Consider the following 23,216-nt stretch of genomic DNA (forward strand, 5'->3'; position numbering starts at 1 on the left):
TATTAGGAATTCTGAAGTTAAGCTAAATATTTGGTTCAAATGGATTTGAAGTGATTTTGAGAATTATACATTCAGCCTGGAAATCAGGGTGTACAATAAGTGTCAAGCAATAGTACCCACTTAATACACTACAAATGTTTGATCTGCAGAGCTGTTTATTTTTTCAAATCTTTTCATTCAGCCACTAAGAACAAAATTAGTTTGACCTTCTCAAAAACCTATAGTTTCCTGTCCCATAAAACACCAGGAGAACAATTGAACTGGACTTCTAGTTTGGTAAACATTTTGTTTTAATCCTAATAGAATTGTCACAAAGCTTCTTAATGGATTAATGGAACTCCCAGCATAAGCATACTGGTTCCCTCATAAAATCTAAATGCTTCGTGAGTCACAAAGACATGAAAAAGGAAATTCAACTCCGCCTTAAATGAATTGAAAACTTTTGGGGTTTTCCTACCAAGGACCCTACTAGTTTCAGTATTTACATGCATATAGGGAAACTAAATTAAATTTTGATACTAAAGATTTTTTGTCCAAGTAACTTTTACTTTTAGGACTCACTGTAGGTAGAAGGGCACCTAATATTTGGAGACATGTCAAACATTGGATTATCCAAATAATTGAACTTATACTTGGCAGACAATTTTAAATAATTTTTTTAAACTTTTTTCTTTATTATACATAATAGATATATACATTTTTGGAGTACATGTGATAATTTAATGCATTCATATAATTTGTAAAGATCACTTGGAGTATACATAACCTTAAATATTTGTCTTTTCCTTAGCTAGAAACATTCAAATTTTCTCTTCTAGCTATTTTAGACCATTAAAAAAAAATAATAGGTCACCATAGTCACAGGTTTGTTCCCTATCTGAATTATATTTTTATATATGTCTATATAAATATTTATATTATGTCATATTATTAATTATATCTATAAAATATTCATATTATAATATTCACATTATTTCAAATATATAAACTATATATATATATATATATATATATATATACAAATAGAGAGATAGAATCTTTCCATATATATATATCTATATAGAGAGAGTGTCTATATACAGTCAACCCTTAGTAAATACTGGGGATTGGTTGCAGGACTCTGATGTATACCAAAATTTGCACATGCTCAAGTCCTGCAATTGGCCCTAAGGAACCCACATATATGAAAAGCCAGCCCTCCATATCCTTGAGTTTCTCATCCCATTAAGACTGTATTTTCATTAAACCCCATTGACACCTACTGCAATAGTCCTGAAGACTATCACAATAGGGGAGAGAGATCAGGCTCAACTCTGAATGTGGCAAAGACAGCTGGGGATTTGTAACCAACAAGTGAAGTTAGCAAGTCAATGTTTAGAAAATTCCTAAGATTATCAAGATTAAAGGGATTCTTGCTAAATGACTCAGCAGGATTCTTGTTAAGACCCTGTTATGAAGGTCAAATACAAGGACCAAGGAAAAAGCCTACTTGAAAAGAGGGTTCACAGGAACCTGTCTAGTTTGATCAAGGAGAGCATCTTTGTCATACCTCATTGTCCAAAATGGCTATCCCAGCTCCAGTCATCTTGTCCTCATTCCAATTGGCAGGAATGAGGACAAAGGGCAGAATAAAAGGCATGTTCCTTTCCCTTAAGGACATTTCTGAACAGTTTCACATATGACCATGTTTACATTGCATTGTCCAGAATGTAGTCACATGACCATACTAACCTACAAGGGAGCTTGCATATTTAACTGGAACATATAGTCTTTATTCTTGGTGTCCATGTAACCAACTAACATTTGAGGGGTTTATTTGTGTAAAAGAGTAGAAGAGATATTGGAGACAACTAGCAATCTGAGAAAATGGAATCAATTAAGATCACACATCTTATGGATCAGGTTTGTTTATTGTTCAGCTCAAATTTCATTTTCTTTTCTTTTTCTTTGAAAGCAGGATTTATTAAGAGGACAGAAAAGCTCCTACAGTTGGAGGGTACCCGAGGAGGTTGTCTCATTTTCCTTTTATAGAATCTGAAAGTTTTTAATTAATTTTAGTGATAGTTTCCAATGAAGCATATAAGAAAAACAACACAAAATAAACATCAAAGAAATGGTGACTTGACATTTCTTATGTCATCTACTGATACTGACTACTAGGAAAACTGCTGGAAATGTATTTTGTAATAACCCTCATCAATGAAAATATGAGTCCCAATAAATATCACCTAAAAAGTTAAAAATTAAGTACTGATGACTGCCTTTGCTGAATATAACCACTTTCTCACCGCATATACAATAATTTAGTTTGTACAAATTCAACTTACAGGCATTTTAGAAATAAACTTCAGCTATATTTCTGTAAAAATTAAAACTGAATTCCTCTAATATGTAGCTGTATTCCACAGTAGAAGTGGTTTTAAAGAATTATTCAAGGCCACCATGTTCTCTTTAAAGTATCTATTTTTTGGTATGAATGTCCAATTTTCTTCCCTCAAGTCAATTCTATCACTGCATTGTCAGAGCAGTAATCTTTAAAGGTCAAGTATATTATTTATTTATTTTTTTTAGAAATGCAGCTTTCCTGCTTTTTGCTGTACTGATTCTATCTCCATCTCTACTTTTTCTGAGTAATTTATCATTTTAATAACAAGACTTTGTGCTGGTTTTGAAACTCAACAAAAGTATTCTTCAGGTTCCAGATTAGCAAAACACACCCTTGCTCCTTGATGGGCTAGGAAGTTAAGACAATAGCTATTTTAAAGTATTTCCATGGAGGAGACTTGGTTTGTTAGTTACACATGAGATCAATTTTTGCTATGATTTTAAGACTGTAGTTAATAAACAGCAAGTTATCAAAAAGCAGTGATTCCAAACTGCTCTAGAATCGTGATGAGCTGTCATTGTCGTATGATTTGTGAGATCTCTGTCTTAGGCTAGGCTACCCAGAAGCCCAGAATTTGTATGCAAGTGATTTATTAAAGAGAAACCATAAAGCACTAGTAGAGAAAGGCAAGACAGGGAAGGGGAACAAGCCAAGTAAGGGTGAGATGTCAGGCAAAGTTTGGCAGAGGGAGTTCCATCATGACCTTACAAGGGAAGATAATGTTTGCTGTTTTGTCTCCATCACCCTTTCTAAAAGATGTTCAGGATGCCATTGCTTCTTGGCAGTATATATAAGTGTGTTTAATGTTTCTGGAAAGTTCATAATGATCTATTGATTGCTCTTTTGGGTAGTAGGGTGTTAGTTAGACTCTTCCTTATATTCTTGTGGCTTTCATTATTTCCCCTATGTCTATTAACTCTTGGGATTGTTACTCCTTTTTCCTTATTTTTTTTGTTGTTGTTTTGTTTATTATTACTATCATTATTTTTAATGAGTTGCCTGCTTGTTCACAGGGTAGTGTGAGATCTCCTGGTATATTCCTATGAACCAAGCTTTTACTTTTTTTTTTAATAAATGAGATGTGCCAAGACTTTATTTTTTCAAGAAGAACAATAAACAAAATTATAGTATTGAAAATGTTTATATAAAATACCAAATTGACTGCCACCAAAAAACCTAGAGCATTGCCCCTTAAAGAGAAGGAGGTACTTAAGCCTATTCAATACATTGTTACATACTTTACAATTTCTTATCTCCACCTTTCTGTTATTCATACAGAGATTAGACTCTCAATAATAAACAGTAACCTAATCAAAAAGGTCTCAACACTCTACCCACTTCAACCCCCCAAAATGGCCATCAGTTTCTTTTCCATATAACCATTTAAAAAAATTGTTTGTCCAAACAAGTTGCTTCACTGAAGATTAAATGGACTGTTAACATTTAATCACAAAGCAAACAACTGCTTTTCACTGTTATTGATTTTAATGGGAACAATGCTTTTAACATCTTTGCCTACCAATCATTAACTTTAAAAATACATATTTTGCAAATGTTTTTCTTTCCATAGTATCTTTTCAGAACTGCTGCAGTTATTACACCATTATATAAATGTTATGGAGAATTATGATAATTATGAATTGAACTATATTGGAAAAGAAAACAGCCTTGAAAAAAGCACTTTAACCATAAGTAAGCACTGCTCAACAGACCTTATTCATCACCACTGTTTCAGATATAGGCGATCTTTTGAAAACATAGATTTAACTGCCAGGACGTGCTTGGTGTCATTTGCAAATATGAAGGTTTCACAATGCCCTCTTTCCTTGAAACCATTTCTAAACATGAAATTAGCACAACTCATGAGACTTTTTAAAATCTAGATAGGTGTTATTTTACTCCTTCTTGTTACTTTCTCTGAAGCTGCTTTCTATCCAGGTAAAACTTTTCCCCAATTCTCAGGGTCTTGCTTCTTTTTAATAGCCTTTGATTTGAAAACTAATCAAAAGCTCTATAAAGTTTGTTAGGATCAGAGTTATGCTGGTTGAAGAACAGCTCTGTTGGGGAATGTTGGCCATGAGAGACTTTGTGATAAGCTCCAACTTGGGCAGATGCCATATGGTAGGAGAAACAGGACAGGCAGAAGAAACCCTTTTTGTTTACTGAGGCTTAACTTTGAATGTGCTCAGCATGGCTCTGCACAGCTAGGAAAGAAACAGCAGTCGTTAATAAATACAATGTCCTCTCTGGGCAAAAAAAAAAAATAATATATATATATATATTTTTGAGTTGGAGTCTCACTCTGTCACTCAGACTGGAGTGCAGTGGCCACTCCCAGCCACCGCAGCCTCACCTGCTGGGCTCCAGCAATCCTTCCGCCTCAGCCTTCCGAGTAACCAGAACTACAGGCGCGCGCTACCACGCCCGGCTAATTTTTGATTTATTGTAGAGATGAGGTCTCGCCAAGTTGCCCAGGCGGGTCTCGAACCCGCGGGCTCAGGCAATCCACTCACCTCAGCCTCCCAAAGGCACAGGATTGCAGGCTGAGCCACCGAGCCCGGCTCAAAAATATTTTTAATAGATGGAGAGCCAGCAAGAGGATCCTTGTGTGTGGGAAAAGTGCATATTTTGTAATATAAAAATCTGGGACTGAATCCTGACTGTACTATCTAATAGACCCGGAACTCACAAATTGCCTGAGAGTCCATTTTCTTCTCTATAAAATGGGAATCATGATGTCTTTCTCATGACTTGTTGTCAAAGTTTAATAGCATGACATGTAAAACAGAATGCCTGTTATCATGTAGCTAAATGTTGTAATGTTTAGGCTTTAATAATAGGTTCTATTAATCACAATACTACATGAGAGGGATCGGCAGTGGCAGGACACTGCCAGGGGAGAGAGAGAAGGGACACATAACATCACTAAGGGTACCTGATCTTAAACCAGGGGAAGTGAGGACCAGGGGGAGGCCCATAATTTACCTGTACTTAGACCACTTATGTATCTAATCCTGACTTGTACCCCACATTTTAAAAATAAAATAAAGAGGGAAAATAATAATAATAATAATAGGTTCTGCATGCAGAAGCTGCAATAAAAATGAAAAAGTAACATTTTTATATTCAAAGTATGAAGAGGAAGTCTGGTCAGTCCTTGATTTTCTCAGGCAAATAAGAAATAGTACCAGTGTTGATGGCATTGCCTCTGGATATTATAGAAAATGGAAGTGATAGGAGCTGTGCAGCCCTCAGCATCAGTCTACTGTGATATTATTCTGCCTGCATGTATTATTTCAGTGTTTTTTTTTGTCTCATTGTTTCTGGTTTGACAATACATTTCATTTGTCACTGTGGTTTTGCTCTTATAATAGAATATAAAGCACTAACTCTAGACAAGTTTTTGCTTGCAGGCATTACAGTAGATTCTGAAGCAAAACCCGACAGCAACATCCCTGCAAGTGGACAACATACTAAGAGCTAATATCTCCCGAGTTCTTATTGTATGTTTTGGGAAATAGATTTGGCTACAGGTGACAGAAACATTATAATAATGGCTTAAGATGGAAATATATTCCTCTCTAATGTAAAAGTCTGGGTTGATTGACAACTGTGTGATCTTGTTATGGAGGCTCCATTACAGCAGAGGTCTGGGCTCCTTATCTTTTGTTGCTCCACCATCTTGGGAGTTCAGCTTGCCACTATGCTCTCCTTGCAGCCTCTAAGAAATGAGAAAGGGTCAAAAAAAGGGACACCTCCTAATGCATTCGAGGCATGTTCTAGAGATTGCATATTATCGTTTCTTATGACATTCCAGTGGCCAACATTTAGTCTCATGACAAAACATAACCGCAAGTGACACTGAGAAATCAAGTCTTTAGTCTGAGTGGCCATGAGCCTAGCTAGATGTTCCACTAATAGAAAAGAAAGGGAGAACAATGATTGGGATACACAGCTCAGAATTGTCTATTCCACAATTACTATGTGTCAAGCTATACTGAACACTTACAAACATTGACTTTCTTAATTTCACAACAACTTTAGGAGGTTGTTTTACAGAAAGGGTATTTTGAAACACAGAAGGGTCAAATCTTCTTAAGTTTTGAAGTGCAGAGAAATTAAGTGATTATTTTAAGGTCTCTGAGGAAACAAGTGGCATAGTCAGGATTTAAAACCAGGTCGTCTGACATCAGACTGGGTCACTGTGTAATCCTTGCTTGCTCTTTAATCTCCTTTGGGCCTTGATGTTCTCTGCTAGATAAGATGATTTGAAAGCACCAAGGAATAAAGGGTGCTTTATAAGTTGTTTATTCATGGCCTCCTCTTCAAGGCAGCTAATTGCTTCTATTATAAAGTTCCTATCTTTTTTGGTGCAAAATGGTGTTCAGTACAATTTGGTCTAGACAGTGTAGCACACAAAAAAAATAATGCCACATAAATGTGACAGGAATTTTAATGAAATCAATTCCTGAATTTAAAGGAAGTATTTTTTACATGGAGCATGTTTTTATGATGGGGCAGATAAAACAAATTTGATATATCGCCAGAATATAAAAATGAAAAGACTATTATTCAGCAACAATCAAGATAATTCCTCTCTTCAGTCTTTGACATTTCAACTACATATAGGTCAATTCGTATGTTAATATGAATTCATCTATACAACAACAAGGAAAACTAAAGAATGGAAAACTACTGTAGATGGTCAGAGAAAGCCTCCCTTGGGAAGAAGCAGTAAAACTAAAATAAAAAGATAAATGGGAGCCAGCCAGATTAAGCATTCGGTTGTGTATTTATCAGTCAGGGTAGACTAAGTGATGCTGCAAACACAGTCCTAAACTATTAATTGGCTTAAAACATCAAAGGTTTCTCACTCATGCTACATATCCATAATAGGAAGTCTGGGTCAGCTTTTGCTTTTCTATTAATACATGCATGCAGCTGACATCCTTCCTCTCCTGCCTTTAAGGAGGATGCCATGCTGGAACTGCCTAGTCATTTTGCATAAGGATGATAAGCCACACTTTGAGCATCAGAATGAAAAGATACTGAGTTTTTATGTTTTTTTGTAGCTGAAATCATTCAGGCAACTAACTCTGGATTTCTTGTTATGTGGGGAAAAGAGAAGACATAAACTCATTGTTAAGCCTGTTACTTGGAACAAGACGCATTTCTAGCTTATGTGGAAGGCTTCCCTGTTTATGAGAAAGATGAGCAGATACTGTGTTTGCAGACCAGAAGGTCACTTTCCTCAGATAACTTCCTGAGGTTAGGCCAGCAATGCAGGAACCAAATGAGGTCCACCTTGCTTTGTAAATGCAGCTAGTAATACAAAGGGCAGAGACTTTCATCCTGTGTTTCTCTTCCAGTTCTCTTTAATTTCCTTTCCCCTTGGTACTGTTTCTTCAACTGTTTCTTTTCCTGATTGCAATTGCTCTCCCATTGCCCTTTTTCTGCCTCTTGAGTGTCTGAAAATGACTGTGTCCACTTAATATGATTTTCCTGAATGTGATTAAATTAGGTTACTTTCTAAGAGGAGTTTGAAAAATAAGTAAGCTCTTTCATATTTTGCACCAGCATTTGGAATGCTTCACAGCTTTCCTCATACGTGTCAGAGATAGCTGCCAGAATATTTGGGACCATTAGCACCAATTGCCTTTGTAATTGCTTAACTAGTGTGTTTGGACTTTTAAATTCTTACTTCCTTATGGCCTGATTTATATGGACCCTAAGTCCTTTCAGACTCTGAAACTGTGAACTGGATGAAAGCTGATTGCTAAATAAAGTCATGTTATGTAGAGCACAAAGAAAGATGCAATACAAATGTTTGACTAATTTATGACCATAATTTCTCCAAGTATTCTTAGCCACTATAGTTTAAGGAGCTAATCATAGAATCTTTTTCTAGGACAGCATATGCCTCTGAAATATCCCAGATTCCTCTTATTTTCTCAGTTTATTACTCTTTGGCCCACCAACCTACTCAAGGCTGCTATCTAAGATTTCTGTCTTTATCTACTTACTTTGGTCACTTTCTTTCTTTATCACTGTTGCATGAATTGCTGTAGGTTTGAGTAGGCGATGCTTTATTCCTCCTGTGCCCTAAGGTATTCAAACATCTGCCGCGATTTTACAAATAATACAACTGTAGTCTTTGAATGAGAACTCATTCTGTTATTTTAAAGCCTGTAGCTTTTACAAGATTTCAAAAATAAATTGTGTGGGACTTTTTTTATACTCCATTTCATGAGCCAGGTGCTCTCTTTGAGGACATAAGGGTACTTTGTGAGCTCTACATCAAGGATTAAGAAAACATATGCTGTGGATTTTTGTCATTTGTGTTTAGATAGACAAGAGAGTGGGAACTTAATGCTCTGTATAGCTGCCTGTTGTAACACATGAGTCATTATATGTCATTTTTCTCCTACTAACAATAATTGTAATGGAAATCCTTAGTAGTGCTCCAGTGTTATGATATCAAAGATATCCTGGAGATGTTATAGTAGAATGTGAAGGAGTATTAATAGCAAAATAATAGTTCTAGTAGAGGATGCCAAAATTCAAAAATAAAACATAAGACTTCTAGTTTTCAACTACTGATAGCAAATGATTGTTGATTCTGGAGGAAGAAATTGTATTTCCTGAAAGTACTTGGCTCTGACTCCTTGATTCAAATATTCTTCCAAATGAAAACATCCTTTAAATAAAGATAACTCTGCTCCTCTTGTTTTATTGTTGTTCTTATTAAATTACTTGCTTTTCTCTCCTTTCAGGAAACTGAAAAATGAACTCATAGAAGCAAAACGGAGAAGTGGGAAGACTCAACAGGAGACCAGCCGAGTCTGTGTTCATTGTCTGAGAAACCTGGGCCTAATCTTTGACCGGGGAGACCCGTGCCAGGCCTGCTCACTAAGGGTGTGTAGTGAGTGTCGGGTCGTGGGCCTCGATGGCAGCTGGAAGTGCACTGTCTGTGCCAAAGTCGCGTGAGTTTCTTGGCTTTTTGTGGAAAGTGGAGATTTAATGACTGACGGGATTGGAGTAGAGAGTAGGGTTAAAGTACAGCCCAACCATAGACTTAGCAATGCCTTGGCAGGTGTGTGTGTATGTGTGTGTGTGTGTGTGTGTGTGTGTGTGTGTGTGAGAGAGAGAGAGAGAGAGACAGAGACAGAGACAGAGAGGCAGAGATAGAGACAGAGAGAGAGAGAGAGAGAGAGAGAGAGAGAGAGAGGTAGATACAGAGAGAACAGTATATTTTAAATAGTAAAACTGGAAGCCACACAGAAACATATCCTGTTTTTATTATATTATCATTATTATTATTACTGTTATTATTATTATTATATTTTTAGAGACTACGTCTGGCTCTGTCATCCAGACTAGAGTACAGTGGTGCCATCATAGTTCACTGCAGCCTTGAACTCCTGAACTCAAGCCATTCACCCACTTCAGCCTTTCAAGTAGCTAGGACTACAGTAGCAAGCCCCTCACCTGGCTATTTTTTTTTTTTAAGAGGCTAGAATCTTGCTATGTTGTTCAGGCTAGTCTCAATCTCCTGACCTCAAGCAGTCCTCACACCTCAGCTTCCCAAAGTGCTGGGATTACAGGCACAAGCCACCGAGCCCAGCCACTCTTTCTGCATTTGAAAACCACCCATAAGCATACTTTCTCTCAGAGCCCCTCCTGGCTCCACATGGCTGCTCAGAAGACACAAACAATTTCTCTAAGACATTTTTAAATATTTGGGGTTACTGGCAAGATGAGTATCAAATGTTCTGCACATCAGCTAAAGAACAAAGCTGGCATAGTTCCTGAACTTCCTCCAAACTTCTCCTTGAGAAAGGACAAAGGGAGAAAAGCTTTCCGTTTGCTTCTTTAGACTATGGGAGTGTAGTGGGCACAGATTTTACTCTGCCTACTTTGGTGCAAGTCAAGAGTCATCATTTTCTTAGTTATATTAAACCAGAGTCTAACCATGATTTGGTATTTATAGTCCTGGGGCCTACCAATCACCCGTCCTTTTGAAATTTCCCCTAAATCAACTGGTATGTTTTTTCCTTCCCAACATCCGTTTGTGTCCTTTACCCTGAGAGATGTCTAAAAATCTCATCTCAAGGCAACTCAATCTGGTGATCTCTTTCCTGTGGTTGAGGTGAGGGATGCTGACATCACTATAGTCGATTGGTTTGATTTGTTTTTTTCCTCTCACTAACTCATTCTGTTGTAGGGGTTAAGAGGCTATCTTGGGAGAAAAAGTAAGTAGTGAAGTAGTAGGAGTGACCTTTCATTTTCAACTTCCCTGAATGAGAACGACTATTCTGAGGAAGACTCCTATATTCAGTGATTGCGTTATTCAACCAATGCTATTTTTTCTGTACTGTTGTATAAAGGTGACCCTGAACAGAGCAATTCAATACTGGATTGAAATAAGCAGTTTTAAAGAAATGAATCATTTACGTTCTTTTATTGCTTACTTTGGATGCATTGCTTTGATTTACTCAAGAAATAATTCTCAAATTTTGTCCCACATAATAAATTTCTTTAAGTATTTTCTTCCCGTCATTAGCAAACTTCTTTGCCAGATCCGTGAGACTGAACACTGATGAAATCATCGACATAAGGGTTTCAGTATAACTTTTTACCGATTTGAGGAAGTTCTTTATATATTCTACATACAAGCAATATTGTTACCTGTATTTCAGATATCTTCTCCCATCTTCCAACTTGACTTTCACTCTCTTATTGGTGCCCTTTGATGAACAAAAATCACTTTTATTAGTAGTTCAATTTGTTAATTTTTTTTTCCTGTATCTCGTTAAAGAAGACTTTCTTTAATTCCCAAATCATGAAAATATTCTCCTTTGCAATCTTCTGTAATTGTTAAGCTTTTATCATTTACTTTTGTACTTATAATACACCTGAAATTGATTTTTTGTGTATGCTGGTATTAGAAACTGCTATTTACATTTTTATATGAGGACTATGCAGTGTTTGACTTAAGTATTTTAGACATGTCTATTAAATTGTTTGTTAATTGTTGTCCAAATCCTCTACATACTTACAGATTTTTAAAAATCTGAATATTCAATCTGATATTGTTAAATGTATGCTAACTCTCTCAATAATGATCATGGATTTTCTGTTTATCTATTTGGTTCTGATTATATTTGCTTTATATATTTAGATATACTACATAGCTACCCATTCTGTAGTCCTTTATTCTTTGCTATATCTCTATGCTTCTATTAGAATAATTTTTCTTCTGCCTAAAATGTACCCTTTTTAGTTTTGTTAATGAAGAACACTCTCAATTTTTCTTAGCATGGCTTTATTTTACTCTTAATTTTCAAATATGTTTTCACTGGTATTGGATCCTAGGTTGGAAGTGATTAATTTTCAGTAATTTAAATGTTCTATTGACTTTTGGTTTCTAATGCTTCTGTTAGGAAATAAGTTATAAGTATTTCATTGCTCCTTTGGAAGTAATTTTGTCCTTTAACTACTTTTAATATTTTCTTCATTTCTGTTGGATTTTCAGCAGTTACTATAATGTGCCTAGGTCAGATTTTCTTTGTATCTGTCCATCTTGGGGTTTCTAGGACATCTTGAATCTGTTCCTTGATGTCTTTTGTCATATGGAAAAATTTCTCAGAAAATAGCTCTTTAGATTTTTTTTTCCTATATTATCTCTCTCCTATACTCTAGGTTTTCCAAATATGAATCTTAGTCCTAATCAACGTCTTTCATATATCTTTGTGCTTTTTTTGTTTTTTATCTTTTTATATCTCTAAATTCAGTTTGTACATTTTTGTCTGACTTATCTTCCAGTTCACAAATTCTGCCTTTAGCTATGTCTAATTTGCTGTTAAGCCCATCTACTTAACTCTTAAAGTTCTTGTGTTTTTTTAAGTTTTAGAAGTTTCATTTTGCTTCTGTTATGTTTTCTAACTCTCTGCTGACCTTCTCATTTTTTTCTTGAAATAAATATTTTTAGTTATTTTAAATACTGAATTATAGCTCTGTTATCTGGTCATGTCTTTCTTCCCATAAGTTTTGATTGATGACCAAGTATATGAAAAATGGCAAGGCATAGTGATATGCATCTATTGAGAATATGTTTTTCTTCTGAAAGAGAAATAGGATAGGATCACTGCATATGTAAGATTATCTTAATCTAGTCAGGGATTAAATTAATTTCAAAACTGAGTCTTCAGTTTCTCTAAGGGTTTATCTATTTCTGTATCACATTAACTCCTGGGGAATAGTCCTTCAGGGTCTCCTAACGTATCTATTATGTAAGAGAGGCAATTGGTTTTATATTTTATACATAGTGGAAACAAGAACACTAAGTTAGAATGTGTGCTAGTAAATATTAATGTTTTGGGGTTTTTTGTTTTTGTTTCTGGCTTATTCACTCATTTTTTCACTTAGCTTTCTCCCCACCAGACCCTGCCAAGATGAGATTTTTCCATTTCAGGGAAATGAAGAAAGAAATGGAATACTATAAGAAAGGAATTGGCAGTAGTGTGAAACTGCCAGGGGAGGAAGCAGGCAGGGGCACACTTCACCAGTAAGGGTACCTGATCTCAAATCAGGTTACATGGGGACCAAAGTGAGGCCCAAACTTTACCTGTACAATGACCATTTGTATACCTAACCCTGGATCATACCCCACATCTCTAAAATAAACATTTTTTAAAATTAAGAAATAAAGATAATGACAACAACAAAAACAAATGACTGATCTTTCAGCTATGGAGTCTGAGGACTTATGGTGAATTTCTCGATAACTATTTATCTAATTCTTAGGCAATACTATTTTATTTGATCATTAGTATTTATTCTTTTCCATTTATATTTCATTTCTGTTCATTCTCTTCTTTACACCCCAGACTCTCATTCACTCAAACAATAGTAACGAGGGTCTAATGACTCAAAAGCCCTTCAATCAATCTAGTTGTCTCAAGCTTCTGCATGCAGAGAAGAATTTTGTCCTTAACTTTTAAATAATACTAGTAATGACTGAAGAATACTTTTCAATACAAGACTCAAGGGATTTGTATATTCACATATTTTTCCATCAACTTATCTGTTAGTATGGATGGTAACTGGAGGTCTAATTCACTCAAACCTTCCCCATAACTCATGTCAGGTTAACTGTAGTTTGTATTAATGATAAATTAGTTTTTAACATGTTAAGTCAGTAAAATTTAAAGATTGTTACAGAAGCTAGCCTACCCAACCCAATACAATTCCTTCCTGTGTTTTCTCCCTTAATAGTTATATGCTTTATATTACTTATTTGATATCTTTTTTCCTCCATTAGAATGTCAGCTTCATAACCATGAGGGCTAGGGTTTTTATCTATACTGTTCACTGATATAGCTTTACTGTCTAAAAGAATGCCTATCGTAGGTACTTGATGCATATTTGTTAAGTGAATAGATAGATGTGGATAAACAAACAAATGAACAGATGAATGTATGAGTCAGTGGCAGGCTTCTGCTTAAAGAATTTCAACCTCAAGCAAGTGAAACAAAGGTAGAACAAATGTGAATTTCTTCTGTCAGGAACATGAAGTTAAAAAAAATAATGAGCCATTCCAAATACACTTACCCTCTGAACAAAGTAAAGTTTTAGCTGTCATAGAAAGATATAAGACAAGCTGTCATCAGAGAGTGTGAGAATAAATAACAACAAATTAAAAGTTCGGTGTCTTCCTTGGGACATATCGCATCGATACAGAACTTCTGAATCAACTGGAATCCTTTTTTTGGTGATACAATAATTTAATAAACCCAACCATTCACCTATCCAATTGACTCATCCATGGACCTATCCATCTATCTCTCCTACACATTTATTGATAACTTGTTGGCATACTAGGAACTAAGGATAAAAAGTTGTATAAATCATGGACTGCCCTCAATGATTGTACAGTATAAGAGGAAGATAAGTTTATTAAGATATTCTTTCATTTATGAAAGAAATTCTGTCTTGATACATCAAAATGTCCTAAGGAAGAAACAGCTCTTTCAACATGTGATTCTTGCCCTTTCATGACAACAACTTATATCCTTCTGTGACAGCTATAAATTTACATAAGTGTTTAATTTGATGTATAAAAATCCTTTTAAGCTGAAAATCAGACTACATTACTTCTCCAATGTTCCAAATAGTAGTCTGTGTGATCTCAGAGACTTAAATTATCTGTCTGTGTTGGAAGTATCTTGTTTGCTATTCATGGAGTAGTTTTCAAAAAGGAAGCATAAATGATATTTTATTGGTAGTGAATGCCCTTTGTTGTTGTGGGAGAATGCTGAAGCCCCACTGGGCTGTCTCCATGTTTAATAGACCATAAAATTGAAATTCCCACCCTGACCTCTAAGAGATGAGATGAGTCAGAAGGTGACTCATTCTCTAATCAGCTGGAAGAACAACCTTTATTGTCATTTACTTTGGATTGGGTAAAAGTAAAGAGATTTTATTGCTGTAGCACTGAAGTAATTTTAGCAAGAGCTGATGGAAGGAGGTTACTTGTTATAATGGGTTGAGATGCCCCTGACATTTTCTCCCACCCCTTCTGATTCTAACAAGTTGGCTGCTGTAGCTCTAGTTTTTAATCCAACTCTATAGAGACATAATGAAAACACCTTGACACACAGCCAGTTAATTATTTTTTATCTTAATAAGAACTACAAAATTCCACACCATTATGTTAGCCAAGGCGGTTGCTGTCTAACACGAAGGTAGTCATAATGATTATTTTTGCTAATTAGCACCCAGATGAACTCAGAAAGACCCAAAAGCTAAAAGCTACATGAGATGGAACCAAAAAGTGCGATTATTTCTAATATGGTATTAGTGGGCTAATCTTATATCCATGCTATGTTGTGCTATCTCATGCTGTTATATGCCCTTATGAGGATCTTTATCTTTTTAAAGTAGGAGGAGGCTGACATTTGTGTTTTTGATGAATTGGTAATGATTATGGCAACAGATTAAATATAACTGAAATAGATGAAAAATATTTAAAATGTCTATGAGAAATGTAAATTCAGAAAAAAATAGTACTGATGGATAGAAAATACACAGAGTACAGGAGAGAATGTATACTCCTTTGTTATGAGAAAGAAAAATACAGTCCCTGACATCTGGAAACTGTCTAACACTTTACATAGGCCTTGATGTTGTTAAAAATTAGCCTGGCACTCACAGTTAGGCCATGGTGTTATCCAGTTGGAAATAGACAATCTCAGCACACTAGGATCTTATAATATCATCTACAACCATAATAAAGTGAGACAAAACACTCCATAATCTTGTATTCCGTAATTATGGAATACTCCATAATCTTGTTCACGCATAGACAAAAAATAGGTGACTGTTCAAGCTACAAAGTACCAAACACCTCCATTTCTTGGCTAATATGAATAATCTGCTGCTTTCTTTCTTTTTTTTTTAACCTGCTACTTTCTTATCAATTACAACCTAGTGTTAGTCTGTCATCCTTCTAAATAAAACTGATTGAGATACTAATGATAGAATTGTCTCCGCTTCCTGACATCACCTAATTCAGAGAAAATTTCTGCTTCCCTGAATTTTCCCCCAAATTACATAATAGAAACCCAAATCCTTTTTCAAATGCCCTCTTACTGAGTTGCCCCATGATTCCTCATGGCGTGTGCTTTTTGTCATTGCCATGAGTAAAAACCTCAACTTGTTCAACCATAGGTAGGTTTATGGTGAACTTTGCCTAATGAGTATTTGTTGGGAGCCGGCCACAGAGGCCCACTGAGCGTTAGGGATCAGGAAGGGCTGTTGACCCCGAAAGCTATGTGTTCGGGAGCTATTTGACCCCATTTCCTCCCCCTTTCTACTCAGCACTAACCAGATTAAGCTCCTGTGAGCTCAAAACATTAAAAACTCTGAGACCAGGATGAACACAAGCTAACTTTAGAAGCTCATTGCTCCCATTCTTCCGCAAACTGCAGTTTTGGCTTTCACACAACTTATAATTCAAACTCATGTCACATCTAAGAGCCTTAGTATTGGTCACAGTCTTCTGGGTCATGATCTTAAGATTTTTTGAAGGTGTAAATTGTAGAATATAGTTTTAGAAGACAGCCATTTTGTTGAAAGAATGCGGCTGGGTTACTTGCAGGTAGCCCACTGTGAACTTTGGACTGGGCCACATTCCAAACATTTTGGGATGGGCCACTTTCGTTTGTAAAGTAAATACTTAAGCTTCTATAGAATTGTTTAACTTGGCATAAATCAATCAGTTTAGGATGAAAAAGGTTTATAGAATATGTCAGTCACGGATTAGGTTATCCTTTGTTGTGAGATTTTAAGATTATCATATGCAAAGGGTTTAAAGGCAATCATTGATTAAGTTTTCATGGATTAAGGTTTCTGGTGGGTAGGGGACGCCCCTCCCACATCTGACTTTGTGTATAAAAGACCCGTTGTAATTCCCAATAACACTCATTCGCTTCTGCACTAGACTGGAGTCCAGTCTCTTTCTTTCTCTGTTCTTCCCCCCAATCGCCGATGCCGTCTCCACCTTTGGGGTACCTTGAACCCAGCTAAAGCTGGTCTCCAGCAAGTATTGATAGTTGCTTCATAGGTCATTTCAAAATCACCTTTAATTTACCAGATTTCCATAATCCATAATTCTTTGTTCTCCCTGGCTACTTTTAAGATATTCTCTTTGCCTGTAGTTCTATAGTTTCACCATAATATGTCTAGGGATTTCTTTTAACTTTCCCTGCTTAAGAAGGAAGAAAGGATTAAATTTAGACCATCATCTCCAGATGACTGGGATCCTTGTTTGTCTTCTTCACCTCTGTGTTCTTTGCCCTAGCACAGGACCTGACACATAACAGGAATGCAATAAATATTCCTTATGTAATGAATAAATTTATAAATAGTTTGAATCAGTTTCCTCATGCACAATAGAAGGAAACTGTATCTTATCTCAGCATATCTAATAAGCATATTTTATCTAAGATGTCTCCAGTAGTTAATGGAAGATAGAAGAGCAAAATTAATCTTTTGATAACTATTATTTTTAGGATAAGATTACCTATTTTTTTCCTATAAATTTAAAGATAATTAACTTGACTTCATACTTATATAAGCTTCTAAGTAAAGATTTGAAGTCCTAGGAGTTTAATGTTGAATAAAATAAGGGCCTAGCAAATTCTGAATATTAGGTAATCATTATTCATAAATGTAGCCCACTATAGTTTCAATCAAAACCGTTCTTTGGAGTACAACATAGAAGAAACAGAGTCTGTGTCAAGCTTTATGTTTGTCTAGTGGTAGATTGATGTGGCTGAGAGGGATATAAATGTTATGGTGGGTATCATGTTTATTTTCTTTCCTCTTTCACCACTCCTTTATTCTTAATCTCCCTTCCCCCAGCTCACACACATACACAATGACAACCAATCATATGAAGTACTGTGCTTGTTATTCCTTGGCGTTTATAGGTTTTTATCCTTCCTCCACACCTTATTATAGCTAACAAGTATGAGTTCTCTTCTGAGAATTTTGTCAAATATAAAGCAAATAGGCTTTCAATATCAATTCTGTCTCTGCCATAATACTTTTATAACTTTGGGCAAGTTGTTTAAACTATGTGATCTTTAGTTTACTTGTCTGTAAACTAAGGATAATAATAACTACTTTATGGCTCCTAGTAAGGATTAGAGATATCATACATTAAGTGCTTAGTGCATTACCTGGCTCTTGGTATACACTCACTAAATATTACTTTTCTGTCCTACCAGACCTTCTGTCTACCTCTAGAACCTAAGAAGGTGACAAAGGTATAATATCAAAAGACTGTTTTGGTGTTTCAAGCTCTGAAATGACTCAAGTGCATATCTGAGTTAAACAAATACTAGGTTTATAGTTATTGTTCTCACAAGGATACAAGGGGTAATGACTAGCAATTCTGGGAAGATCTTATTTGTTTGTGTTAGGTGTTGGCAACTCTAGGCATATGTGGTAAAGGTAATATGGAGGCCCATTTTCCTGAGGAGGGTAGACTAGATGTTGTTAGCACAGGTAATGCCATCTTAGAAACCCCCACCACTTTGCTAGTTGCCCCAGGATGGAAAATTATCAACCAGGCTAGGCTGCAACGCATCCTGTCTACCACCTAGCCTAACCACAAGGCTTCCTCTCAACTTAACCATAAACCTTAGTTAACCCCTAGCAACGCCAACCACAAAAATTTGTCCCCCAAGCCCTATAACTGCCCTAGTCTGTAAGTGGTAGTGGGCTTCAGTTTTCTGGAGTCCCCTCTGCAGGTTCTCTACCTTGGAATAAACCTGTGTTGCTGTTGAGCTGCCTGTCTCCTGTCTCTCTTTTTCTATCTGCTTGTTTTCCTGACCTAACAGATGTGTACACTTTCCTCTGTCACACATAAAACTACTGTCAGTATTCTATCCGCTCCATCCTATATTTTACGAATAAAGAAGAGCTAAGACTTTTGCATGCCATTATTATTCCCCTTGTTCTTATGTCTTTGTGTACTCTTTGTCTTCTTGCAAAAGTTGACAAGCTTTTCTTTCTTTAATAAAGCACCAGAGAGTAAGTATTTTAACCTCTGGGTTCCATGTGGTCTGCTGCTACAACTACTCAACTTTACAGTTGCAGCACAAAAACAACCAGAGACAATAAAAAAGAGATTGAGAATGATTTTAATCCAATATAACTTTATAGACATGGAATTATTTGGATTTCATTTAATTTTCAAATGTCATTGAATATTCTCATTTTGATTTTTTTGTTCAACCACCTAAAAATGGAAAAACAAACAAAACCCAAACATTTTTAGCTTGTGGGCTGTACAAAATAGATGACAGACTAAATTTGGCCAATAGGCCATTGTGTACCTATGCATTTCTGAATTTTTCTTATCTTCTTTCAACCTGCGCAAGTAACTTCCTGAATTGAATATTAGAATAAATATATTTCTGTTAATTATCATAGTAGTTTTCTATTGCCACCTTAACAATTTACCACAAATTAGCAGTTTAAAATGATGCAAATTTATTATTTACAGTTCTGTAGCTCAGAATTCTGTGTTAGCTTGGCTTGCTTCTCTGCTCCAAGCTCCACAAGGCTGAAATCAAGGGTCAGTTAGTTGAATGCCTATGAAGAGGCTTTGGGAAGAATCCACTTCCAAGTTCATTCTTGTGGGCAGAATCCAGCTCTTTGAGGCTGTAGGAATGAGGACCCCATTTCCTTGTTGGTTGTTAGCTGAGAACCATCCTTTGCTTCTGGAGGCCTCCTTTTCCATTCTTGCCTCTGGACACCTACCTCTCAGAGCTTTCTCATCATATCACAACTTTCCCACACTTGCAATCTGACTTTCCAGTGTCTCTTCTGACTTTCTCTTCTTCTTCCTCTGTTTTTAAAAATTCTTGTGATTACTTTGGACCCACATGGATAATCCAGGATAACCTCACTATTTTAAAGTCATATTGATGAGTAATCAAATTTCATCTGCAAAGTCTGATCACATCAGTACCAAGATTAGTGTTTGATTAAATAGCCAAGGAGCAGTAATCTTGATGACAAATCTTTACAGTTTAGGATACTACAATTATCACCTGAATTTCCAACATAAATAGTGATATATAAATTGATAGATTACTTGTTACTCTCCAGAAATAATCTAACCCATTTAAGTTTTTGGTTTTGGTAGGTTCAATCTTAGATTTATTATATTTCATAAGCATATTTTGGATAATTATTGTTATAGAGCTAATCCAATCATCTAAGCTTCTCAATAGGTGATCTAGGCCACTTGGGAGTAAATCTGAGGTGAGCATACTATAGTCTTACCTTTCAATGAATGCTTTTCTCCAAGATTACCATTTTCTTTCTTTCTTTCTTTCTTTCTTTCTTTCTTTCTTTCTTTCTTTCTTTCTTTCTTTCTTTCCTTTCTTTCTTTTCTTTCCTTTCTTTCCTTTCTTTCTTTCTTTCTTTCTTTCTTTCTTTCTTTCTTTCTTTCTTTCTTTCTTTCTTATCTTCCTTCCTTCCTATCTTCCTTCCTTCCTTCCTTCCTTCCTTCCTTCCTTCCTTCCTTCCTTCCTTCCTTCTTTCCTTTCTGTCAGGGTCTCACTCTGTCACCTAGGCCTAATCATGGCTCACTGCAGCTTTGACCTCCTGGGCTCAGGCAATCCTGCTTCAACCTCCCAAGTAGCTGGGACTATATGCCTAGCTAATTGTCTTTTCTTTTCTTTCTTTCTTTCTTTCTTTCTTTCTTTCTTTCTTTCTTTCTTTCTTTCTTTCTTTCTTTCTTTCTTTCCTTCATAAAGATTAGGTCTCGCTATGCTGTCTAGGCTGTTCTTGAACTAATGGGCTCAAGCAATCCTCCCACCTCGGCCTCCCAAATTGCTAGGGTTATAGCTCTGAGTCACCATACCTGGCCAAGGTTAACATTTTCAATTCTTTTCCAAGTAGTAGGACTGTGTTTCATACATAACTTGATTTTGTCTCATACATTCACAAGCAAGATTTTCAGGGTAGTTGGTGTAGAGAAAATAAGGTTGACATTTTTCTGAAGTTATTTTTATATTTGGGATTCAATTGTTGATTTCCAAGTCTAATCAGTTGCTAAATCTCAGGACATAATATTCTGGAGATATAAATCTCCATTTGACTCTCAATTGCTTTTCCTCATCCACCATATCAGACCTGTCACCAATTCCTGCTGATTCTCACCCTCAACAGTCCAAGGATCTGTGCCTTTCTTTTTATCCCTCACTTCCATGATACCTGATTTGCATGTTTATCATCTCCTATCCTGTTTATTACAATGACTTTCTAATTGTCCTGCCTACTTCTGGTTTTTCTCTTCTCCATATATTTCTCCAGAGGTTTTGATTCAATCTGAACTTCAGAAAAACTGCCAGAATTCTCCGTTGCTTCCAGAATGATATTCCAGTTCCTTAAAGTGGCATTCAAAGATTTCCAACACATTGTCCCAATTCTACCTCTTTTTCCTCTTCTTTATTTTTTTTATTATAAAGATGTGGGGTACAATTCAGGGTTAGGTATACAAACGTTGATTAAGCAGGTACCCTTATTGATGAGGTACGCCCCTCCTTCCCCAGCAGTTTCCCTCAACTGCCAATCCCACCCCCTCCCCGACAATTTCCCACTACTGCCAATCCCTTTCTTATGGTATTATAATTGTTCAAGGTCCGCTTATGAGTGAGAACATGTGGTACTCTGTTCTTTGTTTCTGTGATAGATCACTTCCTACCTTTTAACCTCATTTTCCACTAGAGTCCTCCAGAAACCCTTTACCATAGTCACGTAGGCCTATTTAACATTCTCAGAACATGCCATATTGAAGTGTTGGGATAGTAGTGCTCACCTAATCAGCTAAAACTATTTCCTCATTTTTAACTGGAAACATATTTAGACTACTTAATTAATTCTAGTTATTAAAACTGTGTATAATAAGTGTTATAAACCTGAAAATGGACTTTATAGCAGTATAGCTGCTAAAGGTTGAATTCCAGTTATCCTCATTCATTCCACAAATATTCACTGGGCACAGTGCCAGGTACTGCTCCTAGAGATGGTGAACAATACAGCCAAAACTCCTGTCTTCATATCACTGGTAGTGATGAGGGCTATGAGGATATAAAAAGAAGAGCAATCCATCAAATTGATGGAGTAGTCATTCATTCATTTAAAAGTATTCATGGGAGGTTGGGTATGGTGGCTCACATCTGTAATCCCCCTACTTTAGGAGGTCTAGGCAGGAGGATCACTTCAGTTTACAAGTTTGAGACCAGCCTAGGCAACAAATGAGACTCTCATCTCTAACAAAGAAAAACTTTTAAATTAGCCAGACATGGCGGCTCATAACTGTAGCCCAGTGACTCAGAAGGCTGAGGTGGGAGGATACCTTGATCCCAGGAGTTTAAGGGTACTGTGAGCTATGATGGAACCACTGCACTCCATCGTGGATGGCAGAGGGAGAACCTGTCTCTTAAAAAAAATTGATGGAGAGGATAGTCTGAGAAAATCTCTCATAAGCACTAAGGGGAAAAAGATGAATCAGACAGAGATAGGCTCTCGGGGAGCTTGGAGTTCAGTGAACATGAGAGGTCCTGGGCAGAAATAACTCTGGAGAATACTATAGATCATGGAAGAAGTACAGAGAAAGAAGAAGGTTATAGGCATTTCAGGAGGGAGGATGAGGGGGTGATTTCATGTAGCCATTGCAGGTGAGGCTTAAAAAATAGGTAAAACTATTCAAAGATCCTTCTTTCCTGCCTTTAACATTTAATTGATTGTAAAATCCAGGCAGGGACTTCTACCACCTGCATTCTGAATTTATTTCTCTCTGTGTGTTAGTCTTATCATTCGCTAGCATAGGTCTTGTCATCTCTCTCTTGGACTATTTCACTGGCCAACCTCTCTCTTTGTCCCATTCTCACACCACTCTAACCCAGTGTTCATATTATACCAAGGAATTGTTTAAAATAGAGTCTGTTCGTGACTCCTTTTTCTTTCTTTCTTTTTTAATCAATATTTTTTATTTTAAAATTGTGGGGTACAGTTAAGGGTTAGTTATACAAATGTGCATCATTCGGGCACCCTTGTTGATAAGGGGTGTCTTCCCATCCCCAGACAGATATTGACTACCGTTAATCCCACCTCCTTTCCCCTCCCTCCCCACCATAGTTTCCCACCACTGTCAATCCTTTTCTTACAGTATTACGATAGATGTTCAAGGTCCACTATATGAGTGAGAACATGTGATACTCAGATCTTTGTTTCTGTGAGAGAT

The 23,216-nt window shown here is 36.3% G+C and overlaps 1 protein-coding gene across 1 annotated transcript in view; it reads left to right on the forward strand.

Annotated features, from left to right (window-relative positions):
• The window catches only part of SYTL5 (synaptotagmin like 5), a gene marked incomplete at its 3' end in the record, with an annotated part of 83,886 nt that overhangs the window by 10,927 nt on the left and 49,743 nt on the right, over positions 1-23,216 (forward strand). Inside the window, exon 2 of the mRNA XM_008050524.1 lies at positions 9,160-9,369. Coding sequence (XP_008048715.1) covers positions 9,160-9,369 — 210 coding nt within the window. The remainder of the gene's footprint in view (positions 1-9,159; positions 9,370-23,216) is intronic.

Source organism: Carlito syrichta, unplaced genomic scaffold, assembly GCF_000164805.1.
Source record: "Carlito syrichta isolate Samal-C Ts95f unplaced genomic scaffold, Tarsius_syrichta-2.0.1 Scaffold148703, whole genome shotgun sequence".
Classification (NCBI taxonomy): Eukaryota; Metazoa; Chordata; class Mammalia; order Primates; family Tarsiidae; genus Carlito; species Carlito syrichta.